This window comes from Ranitomeya imitator, chromosome 5, assembly GCF_032444005.1.
Source record: "Ranitomeya imitator isolate aRanImi1 chromosome 5, aRanImi1.pri, whole genome shotgun sequence".
Lineage (NCBI taxonomy): Eukaryota > Metazoa > Chordata > Amphibia > Anura > Dendrobatidae > Ranitomeya > Ranitomeya imitator.
Genome location: NC_091286.1, coordinates 271,056,828 through 271,073,514, shown reverse-complemented (window position 1 = coordinate 271,073,514; position 16,687 = coordinate 271,056,828). Strand labels below are relative to the sequence as shown.

General features: G+C 43.0%; 1 protein-coding gene across 1 annotated transcript in view; it reads left to right on the top strand.

Annotated features, from left to right (window-relative positions):
* The window catches only part of HDAC2 (histone deacetylase 2), an 85,078-nt gene that overhangs the window by 30,719 nt on the left and 37,672 nt on the right, over window positions 1-16,687 (top strand). The window contains exons 4-5 of the mRNA XM_069726158.1: window positions 30-104; window positions 15,997-16,135. Coding sequence (XP_069582259.1) covers window positions 30-104; window positions 15,997-16,135 — 214 coding nt within the window. The remainder of the gene's footprint in view (window positions 1-29; window positions 105-15,996; window positions 16,136-16,687) is intronic.

Here is a 16,687-nt window from a genome sequence, read left to right as displayed (position 1 = left end):
ACATATAACCTATGTTGTATATTATTCAGTCAATGTAGGAGAGGACTGTCCTGTATTTGACGGCCTGTTTGAGTTCTGTCAGCTGTCTACGGGAGGCTCTGTTGGTAAGTGTGCTGGATACCCCTATTATCTATATTAGTAATGCGTGTATAGAAACAGTCTTTACCTGTTAAAATACCATATCAAGAAGAATCATTTTAGAATTGTTTCCACCTTTTATGTCACCCATAATCTGTACAAACCCCTTGAGCAACAGTGCACCCCTTTATAATTGGGGATGTGGTTGTGTTCCGAATTGGCCAATCACATTTATTATCATGTTATATAGTGGTCAGTATATAGCTGCCATCATTTACAGTTATTCTGATTACCCCAAATAAAGTTTAGTTGTTATTTTCCTGACATTTTGTTAGTTGCATTTTACAGGAAAAGCCATGGGCTTGTAAACTGCTTACAACACAACTTTCATCAATAAGATCCCTTTGCTATCAGTCATGAGCAGGGTATAAAAAGTTTTTTTCCAAAGCATTAGATATACCATGGAGCTCTGTGCATACTGTCACCAAGAAATGTCTTACAGGAGTTGGCTTTCCTGACTAGGCGCTGTGTTGTGTGCTGGTCATGCTCCTGCTACATTTTAAAAAGGATATTCAGAAGTTAAAATCAGTTCAAAGACTGGCAACTAGATTATTACAAGGGATTGAAGGCCTCACATATGATGAAACGCCTCAGAGGGGATCTCATTTACATATATAAGTATATGTGTGGCCAGTACGAAATACTGGCACATGACTTGTTCCTTCCAAGGACTGTCTTGAGGACCAGGGGGCACTTATTACAGGTGGAAGAAAGGAGATTCCGGCAGCTAAACAGGAAAGGGTTCTTTACAGTTAGTGCAGTCAGACTGTGGAATGACCTACTACAGGAGGTAGTAATGGCAGACACTATAACAGCTTTTAAAAAGGGCTGGACGATTTCCTTGATTTATATAACATTGCAGGTTATAGTTAAATTAGTGATGAAATGTATAATTGGTGGAGAAAGGTTGAACTTGATGGACCTAGGTCTTTTTTTCAACCTACATAACTTTGTAACTATTTGCTCAGACATGGCCATTACACAGTACATAGCAGGGGACACTTTTTAACACATCCTATTTATTCAAAGATCTATTAATTTAAATCTATTTTGTTCGTGGGACAACACCTTTACATGTGGCACAACAGTGACATTACATAGAACTGGGCAGCACGGTGGCGCAGTGGATAGCACTGCAGCCTTGCAGCGCTGGGGTCCTGGGTTCTAATCCCACCCAGGACAACATCTGCAAAGAGTTTGTATGTTCTCTCCGTGTTTGCGTAGGTTTCCTCCGGGCACTCCGGTTTCCTCCCACATTCCAAAGACATACTGATAGGGATTCTAGATTGTGAGCCCCATCGGGGACAGTGATGATAATGTGTGCAAACTGTAAAGCGCTGCGGAATATGTTAGTGCTATATAAAAATAAAGATTATTATTATTATTATTATTATTATTATTAACTGGATGCCCTTCAAAGATTGGTTGAAAGACCAGAAGAAAATTATTCTTGGAGGCTGCCTAGAGGTCTACAACAACGTTGAAGGAACTCCAGAAATTTCTGACTAGCACTGGTTGTGTACTCCATGTGACCACAGTCTCCTGTATTCTTTATATGTCTGGCCTGTGGGATAGGATGGCAAGATAGAAGCATTTATTCGGATTCCCATGACAGCACTACGAGAGAGGGGATCCGCCCTTCAGGAACAGGAAACCTACAGATACAAAAGGGCGGCACCTCTCCCCATGCATCAGTTGGTTTCCTGTTCCTGAAGGGACAGGATCCTACAGATGAATCTCGTAGTGTGGAGCGCTGCTGAGGATCCCAGGCCGGCCGGTCGATTCAGGTAGCGGGGGGGTCTCCTACCTCGGCCGGTGCGGAAGCCCCTGGAAGACGTCACGGCGGTCCTGGCTGGACTGCACGTCAGTGACGTAGACAGCAGGGAGCAGAGTCCGGAGGATTCCTGATCTCCTTCAGCGCCGGTAAGTATAGCGCTCCTTTGGTCCATGTGGTGGTGCAGCGCGGTGGTGAGGTAGCGGTGCCAGGAGGGGAACGCTATCCGGAGCGCTGCTGAGTGCTCTTCGGCGTCCTGCATCGCTCTCAGCGTTAGCTGGAGCGTTTCCGGGTGCAGTGACGTCGAGGGGGCGGAGTCAGCAGGCGCTTCCGGGTCACTGGGGAACTGCACATGCGCAGTTCATCCAAGATGGCGGCGCCCATCGATCCTGAACGCCGGACTCCTCACACACTGCGCTGACCCACCAGCTGTAGCCTCAATTTAGAGCCCTTCCCTTCGGCCTCTCAACGTCTCCCCGAGTATTCACTAAAGTGGTTGCGGAGGTCATGGCGCACTTGCGTGAATCTGATATCCTCATAATCCCTTATCTGGATGATTTCCTGATAGTTGGAAACTCAGCAGACCATTGCCTTGCTCAGGTAAAAACAGCTATGTCTAAACTAGAACATCTGGGCTGGATTATAAACTATGAAAAATCCCGATTACAACCCCTAAAAACCCAGAGATTTCTAGGGCTGCTGTTAGATTCCGAGTCCCAACAATGCCGTCTTCCACCTGATAAACTGCTCCATATCCAACAACAGGTATTAAAAGCAATTAATAAACCAACCATGACTCTTAGACAGGCTATGTCTTTATTAGGTTCCCTAACTTCCTGTATTCCCGCCGTCCGTTGGGCACAGTTCCACTCCAGACCTTTACAGTTTGAAGTACTGAATTATGATAGAGTCTTACAGGGTTCCTTGCAGGGTCAGATGACATTGAGTCCAGAGGTTCTGGCATCTCTTAAATGGTGGCTAGAGGAAGACAATCTGTTAGCAGGAGTTCCCTGGGTGACTCAAGTGACTCGGGTAATTACGACGGACGCCAGCCCCACGTGGTGGGGGGCACACATGGGCGACGTAGTAGTCCAGGGGTTATGGGATCCCCAAACATCAGCCTCTTCCAATCAGAAGGAGTTAATGGCAATTGAATTCTCAATTAAAGAACTCCTCGTATATCTACAGGGTCACCATGTCAAAATCCTCTCCGACAACCAGGTGGCAGTGGCCTATGTGAATCACCAGGGTGGAACACGCTCCAAGTCCCTGATGGAAGTAGCGGATCGCCTGCTCCAGACGGCAGAAAACCATTTTCTATCTTTATCCGCAGTTCACATAAGAGGGAGAGAGAATATAAGAGCAGACTTTCTAAGTCGAAGCACCTTAAAACAAGGAGAATGGTCTCTGAACACAAAGATCTTCAACCGGATTGTCCGCATGTGGGGTCATCCAGAAGTGGACTTATTTGCCACCAAGCACAACAGAAAGACGATAAATTTCTGTTCCTTAAATCCCAGGGAATATCCACTGGCAGTGGATGCCTTCCTGATCAGATGGGATTTCCGATTGGCATATGCGTTCCCCCCGCTCAATCTATTGCCGCTGGTGGTCAGAAAGATAAGGGAGGATCAAGTGAGAGTCATACTGATCGCTCCGTTCTGGCCCAGAAGAGCTTGGTTTTCCTGGCTCAGGACCATGTCCGTGAAAGACCCCTGGGTGCTGCCGGACATTCCGGACTTACTTCATCAAGGTCCGATCAACCATCCACAAGTGAAGGGTCTCCATTTGACGGCATGGTTTTTGAGAGGTCATTGTTAAAAAGCAGAGGTTTTTCTCCAAACCTAATTGATACCCTTATGAAGAGTAGGAAAAACATAACAACTATGATCTACTCTAGAACTTGGAGGAAGTTTCTGGCCTCTTCAAATTTTAATATTGAAGAGGGTATACCAATCAACCAGATTCTAGAATTCCTGCAGAGGGGGCTAGAGCTAAATCTATCCACAAGTACACTAAAAGTACAAGTATCAGCCCTGGGGGCTCTATTTTCTTGTAACATTGCGGGTAATTATTGGGTATCAAGGTTTATCAAAGCATCTAGTAGATCCAGACCTATACACAGGAATAGGTCAATGCCTTGGGATCTCAATCTAGTCCTTTCAGCCTTGACTAAGGAACCATTTGAGCCCTTACATTCAGCCTCACTTAAATTACTATCCCTCAAAACAGCGTTTTTGGTGGCAATTACATCTGCTCGTAGGGTAGGAGACATACAGGCTCTTTCTAGGCTGTCCCCTTATACAGAATTTCTACAGGACAGAGTAGTCCTCAGACCAGATCCGGCTTATTTACCAAAAGTGGCCTCAGATTTTCACAGATCTCAGGAGATAGTGTTACCGTCATTTCTCCCTAATCCTTCTAATTCCAAAGAGGAGTTACTCCATACATTAGATGTTAGGAGATGTCTATTAGAATATATATCAGTCACTGATGCTTGGAAGAGAGAGGATGCGTTGTTTCTATCCTTCCAAGGTCCCAGGAAAGGTCTTAGAGTTTCAAAGTACACGCTAGCGAAGTGGATTAGGGAGGCTATATCTCTGGCTTATACTGCAGGTGGAGGCCCAGCTCCTCAGAATCTGAGGGCACATTCCACCCGCGCCATGGCTACATCCTGGGCTGAAAGATCTGGAGTGACGATCGACCAGATATGTAAGGCAGCTACGTGGTCATCCCCTTCCACCTTTTTCAAGCACTATAGGTTGGACTTGGGGTTCTCTTCTGATCTCACCTTCGGGTTAAGGGTGCTGCAGGCTATAGTCCCTCCCTAAGGTAGTTTACATCTCTGTAATTCTCTCGTAGTGCTGTCATGGGAATCCGAATAAAGCATTAAGCTACTTACTGGTAGCGGCATTTTTCGGAGGCCCATGACAGCACCCTTAGTTCCCTCCCTATTCACGTGGGGGTTGCACTTTCTATAGTATATATAATGAGATAGATAGATCTCACGTGTGGTATATAGTTCAATATGATGGATTATTTTTGTACATAAACTGTATATAATGTATATTTGTGTGCTACTAACCGCGGTAGTCCTCTCCGGCTCTGAAATACAACTGATGCATGGGGAGAGGTGCCGCCCTTTTGTATCTGTAGGTTTCCTGTTCCTGAAGCGCGGATCCCCTCTCTCGTAGTGCTGTCATGGGCCTCCGAAAAATGCCGCTACCAGTAAGTAGCTTAATGCTTTTCTTACGCAGAAAAACAGCAAAGCCCCTGCTGTGTTTTGCTAAAACTTACATACAGTGTGACAAAAATATGTGGAAAATATCTTATGGTCTGATGAGACAAAGGTTTTTGGCTATAATTCCAAAAGGTATGTTTTGTGTAAAGCCAACACTACATTACCAAAGGAACAACATACTCGCAGTGAAGCATGGTGGAGGCAGCATTATGCTTTGGAGCTGTTTTTCAGTAGCTGGAACAGGTGCTTTAGTCACGTTGGAGGAAATTATTAGCCAAATATCAGTCCATTTTGCATCAACCTTCATCTTCATGTTCTTAGCAGAGGAATGAAGAGGAATTTCATCTTTCAGCACAACAAAAAATCAATGAAAGAATGAATTCACCAGAAGATGATCAGAGTTTGAGTGGCCCAGACCTGTTTCCAATTGAAAATCTATGGGTGACCTGAAAAGGACAGTAAACAGAAGATGCTCTCACAATCTTAACAAATTTGTATTGCTACTGCATGGAAAAGTAGGCAGATATTGCCAAGTCTAGATGTGCTTAGCTGAAAGACTCCTATCCAAAAAGACTGAATTGTTATAAATTCAAATGTATACTTCAACAGAGTATTAGTTCACAAATATTAGTGCACATTTATGCAACTACATAAGTTTAGTTCTTTGGATTCTTGTTGAGTTGAAAAATAAGTGGTTTATTTTTCAATTAAATTGATTAAGTGACATTAAAGGTTGAAAAATTTCTGAAATTATACTTGTTGGGCTGATTTTTTTTTTCTTGCCAAAAACCTGGCATTTTAGTTGTGTGTAGACTTTTTACATCCACTGTAAGTGTACAGGTTATTCCTATTAACTATATCAGTAATGTATATGTGTGCTGGTTACCCCGATTACCCATTATCAGTAATGTGCAAATACACTCTTCAATATTGAATCTGCAACACCAAGGAAGAAAAGCAATGGAGTTCTAGAAATCACAGGATGAATAGACATGTTAATGATATGCAAATGTGAAGACATGAAAACAAAATTTCCAAAACCTCTCGAATTTATTCAGTATCAAGTGTGTGTGCGCCATGCTCAGAAATACATGCACTTACAGACCTTAGCATGATCTCAATGAGGTGATTAACCTCTTACCGCTAAAGCCAGTTTTTACTTTCCTTGGTCCACAGCGCTACCCACATCCCCTGCAACAAGTGTTTAATGTGTCAATAGTAAAGGATCTATTTTATGGGATGGTGAGTGCCACTTTTTTCTCATCTCACCAAAGACTGTTTTACTGACCAGGCCAAATGCTTCAAATCTGACATGTCCCTTTATGTGGTAATATCTCTCGAATGCTTCTACATTTCAGTGATTATGAGACTGATTTTTTTTTCATGACACATTGGCCCAGGTTCTTCAAAATTTTAATCTAGAAACTAAGGCTGCGCAATACTTTTTGTAGCCATTTGTGGTTTCACATGAATTTCACTCAGCTCCACCTGTCTATGGAGCAAGATTTGTTGTGAGGCACTCACCACCCTTTAAGACGTGCCTGATTCATTGTCATGCTCCTCTTGCTGAATCAGGCACCTCTGACTCCACCACCTCCTTCACACCAGCCTTCATGAATTGGGGCCATTGTGCTTTGTGTAAGTAGTTAATTTAGGTCGATATGATTTGCGTATATTTAGGACAATATCTAAATTTTGACAAATTAAAAAAAAAAAATCACAATTTTTAAACTTTCATTTTTTTTCCTGCCCTTTTAAAAGTCACACCAAACCAAATAATTAATAACGTTTACCACCTACATCAGCACTATTACATGCGTTACAGAGAAAATCATACTTTAATATTTGCCAAGGTTCGAGCCGTACCAGAGACAAGTCAGAGTGGCAGGTTCCCTGGCGGATCCTTCCTGTCGTCTTCCACTGACTCCGAGGTCTCTCCCTATAGACACAAGCTGAGAGAGACCTTTGACACCAGGGCAGCAGGCAAGGAAAAAAGTAAAAAAAAAAAAAAAACTGTAAAGAGAAAACAAAATTGAAATGCCATAATTGTAGGTTTTTGGTTGCTGCAACTCCGCAATACAAAGTAATCAAAGCATCGTCATGTCTACCTCAAAGTGGTATCTATAAACTGGTTATAAAAATGAGCACCCCAAAAAACTGACTTGGTGTCCCCTCTATTTTTAATAACCAGCAAAGCCTAATCAGACAGCTGCTGGCTGATATTTATAGGCTGGAAAGGGGCCATGTATATTGGCACCCTCCCAGACTAAAAATACCAGCCCTCTGCTACCCCAGTAATGGCACATCCATTAGATGCTCCAAGTCTGGCACTCGCCTTGGTGCGTTGGCAAGTGGGGTAATAGTTTGGGGGTTGATGTCATCTGCTCATTGTCCGCTGAGATTAAGCCCAGAGGCTAGTAATGACAGACGCCCCATTACTAATCCTGTATAGTAAATGCATAAAGACACACACATAGAAAAGTCTTTTAATAAAAAAAAAAAACACTGACCCCATTACCCATTTTTTAGCCTAAAATAAAAAATCAAAGTAATCCTCATCTGTTCTCCGTAATTCCATAATGATGAGGTCACATGACGGTGGCCAGCTCTGCTACATCCGGATGGTGTGCTGAGCGGTGAAGAGATATGTGACTGGTCAGCACGCCAGCTGTAATACAGTGAGAGTACCGTGAACCCGGCTGCTATGATGAGTGATGACATAATTAAGGTTATCGCAGATCACAGGCAGCGGTTCTTGCAGTAACCTCTGTGTGAGCCGGCCTGTGAACTGCTTTGACCTTTCTGATGTCACCGCTCGCTGCGTGAGAACTTTTCTGGGATATCGATCAGGACAATATGAAATGCCATAAGACATGCGTGTGGCATATCAAAGAGGAAGGACTCATATCACTTAGTAAAGTGTATGGCAAAAGTATACATGCATATTTACAGTGGAAGCACTCAAGTATTCAATAGAGATGGAATTCAACTGCTATCGCAAAGTGTGATAAGGAAAATTGGTATTGGGGTAGTTTATGTGGAATTACGGCATGTATCCCACAATTTTAAAATGTGCAATAATTTATGCACTATAAACATACATCTTTTAAACCTAGTGTTAGATATTGTAAACCCAAGTGGCTAAAGTATTCTCCATTGGCATATGTGAAAACAGCCTGAATATATAGATATATGCATATAGTTAAAAACGGCCCTATAGGTAAAAAGAGCATGTAGCATGCATGGAGCATGAAGAACTATCATATAGGGAAGCTCAAAGCAAGGGAAGTACCATAGGAAGGAATAGTTAGAATATGTAGAGCACAGCAGAGAGACCATTAACAAATGAGTAAAGATACTACTAGATGGATATGTGGATTGTTGGCAACTCATATTGTATCTGTCACGGGGTTACCGCGACAGAGAGGAGCCAGGAGACCGCAGGTCTGTTTTCTCCTACTCCTGCGCTGAATAGAGGCACTTCACCTTCTTATTAAAAAGTGTTAATTTCTTTGGGCAGTGGAGAGATTAATCTGCCTTGTTGAGAGTTCCGGGAGCTAAGGCTCTCGGCTGTGCACGGTTAGCCACTCCTATCTCCTATATAATATGGGTCCTGACTGACCTACATCGTCAGAGCTAGCTTATGCTGCATGTCTGGGGGTTGGTGATTATTGGAGTAGATAGATTTATCTGTGACTGTTGCTAGGTTTTGAGTGTGTGATCATTTTCTTTCTTCTCTTACTTTGGGTTAACTGCATAATTTACTCCCCTGTGCATACCTCTGTTATATGTGTGCATGTTTGGTATTTTCCGTTACCCCTGTTCGCATTGCCTTGTGAGTCTGGTTGGTGAATTACGGTACACTACTACTCCACTCTCCCTTGGGTGGGGTAAGGGTGCAGTCTGAGGGCGATTCAGGAGTTAAGGTAAGGTCCGTGTCCCTGGCATCTTCACCTTCAGAAGTAACCCGGGCAACTGTGTGAGCTAAGGTGCCTCCTAGCGTTAGTGACAGGGAACGAGCCCGTGGTCCCAGGACACCTGACAACAGAGTCGTGGGAGTATCTGAATGCACAACTTTGATGCTCTGATACAGCCCCTCGCGAATAGTCTAATTTCTATATGGAGGCAGCGGAAGGAATGGGTGACAAAATGTGGTGTACGTACTGTACATCACAATTTGGCGCACAGTGTCATGTAATGGAAAAGTAATGTGTGCCATGATAGAGAAAACAGAAATTGTTTGTGTTTAGTGCAGGCTTATAAGTGAAACAGACTTAAATACACTAGTTTATTACAAAAGTACTCTTCAAATGCATATTATCACTCAATAAATTGTATTTTATTTGTGCTAATCCCAACTGATATTACAACTATCCAGAAAGCATACTACTCCATTGGCCAATGGGACATGACTCACAAATCAGTATCATTTTCTGAATGTATTGATAACCACAATGACAACATATCAAATAATGAAATGTGTATACAGAACTGATGCATAACCCAGTGTCTCAAAATAATGTTATTAGCAAATATGGTCAGTTAGTGATGTTGCAGCATGTTATCCATGTCCACCTCCATATTGGTGGGTCTAAGGGGTAATGTTTCTCTCTGTGGAAAGTGCCAACTGTTATAGGCCATGCAGTATTTCTCTGCCAATGTAATTATCCAAATAGCCTCTTCTACAAATGGAGTCTGGTTTGATTTCTTATACTAAGTCATGTGACAAGGCTCGTTAAAGGGTCGATAGTGACTTGTAGGATTGCAGTCCCAATAGGTGGCACTGGAGTCTAAGTCCTCTTCCTCTCTGAAGAGGCTCCTCGCATCCACATTGTAATGATCAGGCATCTGATGACAAATAAAATGGAGCTGGTTACAGTGGTGTATATAGGCAAGTAATCCTGTAGAAATGTAAGTACAGTATGTCAGGCAGGTGATGTTAAAGCAGTGTCATTTACTATGTTAGCCTAATTTCTAGATCACTCTGTTCATGCGCACAAACATCCATGCCACCCCATAAACTAATGTATTTTCGATCCAAAACCAGTGTTCATGCCAGTGTGTCTACAAGATGAGTGACTGCACAACTTCTGTCACAATGCTTAATGTTCATAAAATCAGGTAAGGGCTTAAAGTAGCTACATTAGATTTGGAAAGCCATACATGAAGTAGGAGATGCTCCGTCCACAAGCCATGTTCAATATTCATCCAAGTGGGATAGCGTCTTGGCTCTCACACCGACCTGTTTCTTCATCCTGCCTTGGTACTTTTTGAGTTATAAATACATCGTCAACATTGAAATTACAACCTCAAGAAGAAAAAGTTGTGGAATTATGGAAATCACAGGATCGATAGTTATGTTAAAGGGAACCTGTCACCCCCTTTTTTCAGATTGAGATATAAATACTGTTAAATAGGGCCTGCGCTGTGCGTTACTATAGTGTATGTAGTGTACCCTGAATCCCCACCTATGCTGAGAAATACATTACCAAAGTCGCCGTTTTCGCCTGTCAATCAGGCTGGTCTGGTCAGGTGGGCGTGGTGACATCACTCTTTTCTTCCCCAGCTTTCCGTTGGTGGCGTAGTGGTGTGCGCATGTCCAAGTTCCGAATTCCCTGCGCGCACGTGAAGAAACAGCGCGCGATCTGCGCTGTTATCCCTTTCATCGGTGGGGGCGGCCATCTTCCTGGGGCCGCGCGTGCGCAGATGGAGTGCTCTGCTGCACGGGGCTTCAGGAAAATGGCCGCGGGATGCCGCGCGTGCGCAGAAGAGATCGCGGCGGCCATTTTCCCAAAGCCGAGTTTGCATCTCGGCTTTGGGAAAATGGCCGCCGCGATCTCTTCTGCGCATCTCTTCATTACTAAACCTAGGGCTTTGTGTTAATGACAGCGGCTGACACCAACCCCTAATCCCACGACTGCATCAGAATGAGGCTGGAGTCACACTAGCGAGTATGTATGTATATATATATATATATATTATTATTATTTCATACAGCGCTAGATAGATTTAAAGCTGGTAATTCAATTACCGGCTTTTGCTATCTCCTTCCTAAACCCGACATGATATGAGACCTGGTTTACATACAGTAAACCATCTCATATCTCCATTTTTTGCATATTCCACACTACTAATGTTAGTAGTGTGTATGTGCAAAATTTGGCCGTTCTAGCTATTAAAATAAAGGGTTAAATGGCGGAAAAAATTGGCGTGGGCTCCCGCGCAATTTTCTCCGCCAGAGTAGTAAAGCCAGTGACTGAGGGCAGATATTAATAGCCTGGAGAGGGTCCATGGTTATTGCCCCCCCCTGACTAAAAACATCTGCCCCCAGCCACCCCAGAAAAGGCACATCTGGAAGATGCGCCTATTCTGGCACTTGGCCACTCTCTTCCCATTCCCGTGTAGCGGTGGGATATGGGGTAATGAAGGGTTAATGCCAACTTGCTATTGTAAGGTGACATTAAGCCAAATTAATAATGGAGAGGCGTCAATTATGACACCTATCCATTATTAATCCAATAGTAGTAAAGGGTTAAAAAAATACACAAACACATTATTAAAAAGTATTTTAATGAAAAAATCACAAAGGTTGTTGTAATATTTTATTCTACGCTCAATCCACTCACTGAAGACCCTCGATCTGTAAAAAAAAAATAATAATAAACCAACAATATCCATACTTTCCGCAGATCTGTAACGTCCAACGATGTAAATCCATCTGAAGGGGTTAAAATATTTTGCAGCCACGCAGCGTTGTTCCTGGCTGCAAAACCCCGGGGAATGAAGGTAAAGTAGGTCAATGACCTATATTTACATTCATTTGCGGTGAGGCGCCCTCTGCTGGTTGTCCCTAGATCGTGGGAACTTTCCTAGAAAGCTCCCAGGCTCGAGTTCATATGAGGACAACCAGCAGAGGGCGCCTCTTGTGAACTCGAGCCTGGGAGCTTTCTAGGAAAGTTCCCACGATCTAGGAACAACCAGCAGAGGGCGCCTCACCGCAAATGAAGGTAAATATAGGTCATTGACCTACTTTACCTTCATTCTCCGGGGTTTTGCAGCAAGGAGCAGCGCTGCATTAGCAGAGCTCCTTGCTGCAAAATATTTTAACCCCTTCAGATGGATTTACATCGTGGGACTTTACAGATCTTCGGAAGGTATGTATATTGTTTTTTTTTTTTTTTTTTTTTTTTTTACAGATCGAGGGTCTTCAGTGAGTGGATTGAGCGTAGAATAAAATATTACAACAACCTTTGTGATTTTTTCATTAAAATACTTTTTAATAATGTGTTTGTGTATTTTTTAACCCTTTACTACTATTGGATTAATAATGGATAGGTGTCATAATTGACGCCTCTCCATTATTAATTTGGCTTAATGTCACCTTACAATAGCAAGGTGGCATTAACCCTTCATTACCCCATATCCCACCACTACATGGGAATGGGAAGAGAGTGGCCAAGTGCCAGAATAGGCGCATCTTCCAGATGTGCCTTTTCTGGGGTGGCTGGGGGCAGATGTTTTTAGCCGGGGGGGGGGGGGGGAAAGGGCAATAACCATGGAACCATGGACCCTCTCCAGGCTATTAATATCTGCCCTCAGTCACTGGCTTTACTACTCTGGTGGAGAAAATTGCGCGGGAGCCCACGCCAATTTTTTCCGCCATTTAACCCTTTAATTTAATAGCTAGAACGGCCAAATTTTGCACATACACACTACTAACATTAGTAGTGTGGAATATGCAAAAAAAAGGTGATATGAGATGGTTTACTGTATGTAAACCAGGTCTCATATCATGTCGGGTTTTAGGAAGGAGATAGCTTTAAAGCCGGTAATTCAATTGCCGGCTTTTGCTATCTAGCGCTGTATGAAGTAATAATATATATACATATACAGTTAGGGCCAGAAATATTTGGACAGTGACACAATTTTCGCGAGTTGGGCTCTGCATGCCACCACATTGGATTTGAAATGAAACCTCTACAACAGAATTCAAGTGCAGATTGTAACGTTTAATTTGAAGGGTTGAACAAAAATATCTGATAGAAAATGTAGGAATTGTACACATTTCTTTACAAACACTCCACATTTTAGGAGGTCAAAAGTAATTGGACAAATAAACATAACCCAAACAAAATATTTTTATTTTCAATATTTTGTTGCAAATAATTTGGAGGCAATCACTGCCTTAAGTCTGGAACCCATGGACATCACCAAACGCTGGTTTTCCTCCTTCTTAATGCTTTGCCAGGCCTTTACAGCCGCAGCCTTCAGGTCTTGCTTGTTTGTGGGTCTTTCCGTCTTAAGTCTGGATTTGAGCAAGTGAAATGCATGCTCAATTGGGTTTAGATCTGGAGATTGACTTGGCCATTGCAGAATGTTCCACTTTTTGGCACTCATGAACTCCTGGGTAGCTTTGGCTGTATGCTTGGGGTCATTGTCCATCTGTACTATGAAGCGCCGTCCAATCAACTTTGCAGCATTTGGCTGAATCTGGGCTGAAAGTATATCCCGGTACACTTCAGAATTCATCCGGCTACTCTTGTCTGCTCTTATGTCATCAATAAACACAAGTGACCCAGTGCCATTGAAAGCCATGCATGCCCATGCCATCACTTTGCCTCCACCATGTTTTACAGAGGATGTGGTGTGCCTTGGATCATGTGCCGTTCCCTTTCTTCTCCAAACTTTTTTCTTCCCATCATTCTGGTACAGGTTGATCTTTGTCTCATTTGTCCATAGAATACTTTTCCAGAACTGAGCTGGCTTCTTGAGGTGTTTTTCTGCAAATTTAACTCTGGCCTGTCTATTTTTGGTATTGATGAATGGTTTGCATCTAGATGTGAACCCTTTGTATTTACTGTCATGGAGTCTTCTCTTTACTGTTGACTTAGAGACAGATACACCTACTTCACTGAGAGTGTTTTGGACTTCAGTTGATGTTGTGAACGGGTTCTTCTTCACCAAATTAAGTATGCGGCGATCATCCACCACTGTTGTCATCCGTGGACGCCCAGGCCTTTTTGAGTTCCCAAGCTCACCAGTCAATTCCTTTTTTCTCAGAATGTACCCAACTGTTGATTTTGCTACTCCAAGCATGTCTGCTATCTCTCTGATGGATTTTTTCTTTTTTTTCAGCCTCAGGATGTTCTGCTTCACCTCAATTGAGAGTTCCTTTGACCGCATGTTGTCTGCTCACAGCAACAGCTTCCAAATGCAAAACCACACACCTGGAATCCACCCCTGACCTTTTAACTACTTCATTGATTACAGGTTAACGAGGGAGACGCCTTCAGAGTTAATTGCAGCCCTTAGAGTCCATTGTCCAATTACTTTTGGTCCCTTGAAAAAGAGGACGCTATGCATTACAGAGCTATGATTCCTAAACCCTTTCTCTGATTTGGATGTGGAAACTATCATATTGCAGCTGGGAGTGTGCACTTTCAGCCCATATTATATATATAATTGTATTTCTGAACATGTTTTTGTAAACAGCTAAAATAACAAAACTTGTGTCACTGTCCAAATATTTCTGGCCCTAACTGTATGTGTCTTTTTTTTTTTTACACATGGATCCCTTGTATAGCCGTATGTCGGTTTGGCCAGCCTGCGAGAAAAACACGCAGTACGGATGCCATACGGATTACATACGGAGGATGCCATGCGCAAAAAACGCTGAAACACCCTGCCTACGGAGGAGCTATGGACCACTATTTTGGAGACTTTTCAGCGTATTACGGCCGTAATATACGGACCGTATTGTCTTACGCTGAGTGTGACTCCAGCCTGAAAAAGGTGTTGAATCAAGAAATTACATCACTTAAATATCTTTATTTAGCTTAAAAAAAAGCATTCATTGCTGTACAAAAGCGCATACAAAACGCACATTTTGATGCTAAGAAATGCAGAAACCCTGCAGAAATTTCTGCAAGCAAATACTCAACATGCGCACATAGGCTTAATATCCTTATTGATAACATACCAAGATAGGTAAGTGTGTGTATTTCTGCATGTGGCACTTATAAGCGATACGGAATAAATCAAGATGTTTTGAAATTGTGGTGTCCGTTTTTTCACTATTGCATATCATTAATATGTGTATCCATCCTGTGATTTCCATATTTCCACATTTTTTTCTTCTAGGTGTTGCAATTTCAATGTTTAGTATATATACTCCCAGATGTGTCCCGTTACAGAGTATCGGGTACGGGTATGCTCAAACATGTTTTTGCCGCAGTTATAAATATATCTCATAGATTGAATGGGAAGAAAAGGTGTCAAAAACATGTTTTTTATGCAGCAGGTTTCCTACCAAGAGATAATTTTTTTTATGCATAAATGTCTGCTCAAAATACTTAACGTGTGCAAATTACCTTTAGGGTATGTTCCCGCGGTCAGGAAGCGGCAGCGCTTTGGACGCAGCATATGTCCGTTCCTTCCAAAGCGCTGGCGGCTTTTGAACGCAGGTGATTCCACATTGAACCGTGTGGAATCACCGCACCCAATACATTGCAAGATAAATTGGAATGTTGCGGTCTAGAAAGACGTGCCGCATGTCCGTCTCCACAGCAAAGCCGGAGGCATCTGTGGACGCATAGTGGAGATGGGATTTCTTTAAATCCCATCCACTATACTGTATCATCTGGCTGCTGCTGGTTGGACGCTGCGGATGTACGCAGCTCCCAACCTGCAGTGTTTACTGACCATTGGAACATACCCTTATTGTGCTGTCCCTGTGAGATAACCAAATGGAGATTGTGCTGTTCATTGATAATCAGTATTTATAGTTGTGCTATATTAATAGTTATGATTATTCCTCCCTGTAATGTTACCCGTTATCTTTCAGCAGGTGCAGTAAAACTGAATCGTCAGCAGACTGACATGGCTGTTAACTGGGCAGGCGGGTTACACCATGCTAAGAAGTCGGAAGCGTCGGGCTTCTGTTATGTCAATGATATTGTTCTTGCCATTCTGGAACTACTAAAGTGAGTTAAAATTCTACAGTATATGATTTGTTTAATGTGTTCTGTATAAAATTTGTGGAACGTTTTTATCCCCTTTCCAACATCGGGCATACATTTACACCGGTGTCGGACTCCCTCCCTTTCAAGTGGGCTCCGGTGGTGAGCCCACATCTTTCCTGGCACATGTCAGCTGTTTGGAACAGCTGACATGTGCCCGGAACAGCCGCTGGTGGAATCGCGATCCACCTGCAGCTATTACCCCGTTAAAAGCCGCTGTCAAACTGACAGCCTCATTTAACACACGCTTTCAACTATCGGGCTGGAAATACGCCCATCGGTGACCCCCGTCACGTGATCGCAGGTCACCGATAGGTTGTCATGACAACCAGAGGTCAATGAAAACCTCTATGGCTGTCACTGCCAGATTGCTATGAGCGCCTCCGGTGGTCGGCGCTCATAGCAAGTAAGCAAATATGGTACATACAGGTGATCTGATCATCGCCTGTATGAAGCAGAGCCGATCGGGTTATGTTAGCTTCTAGTCTCCCTTTGAGACTATTGAAGCATGCCAAA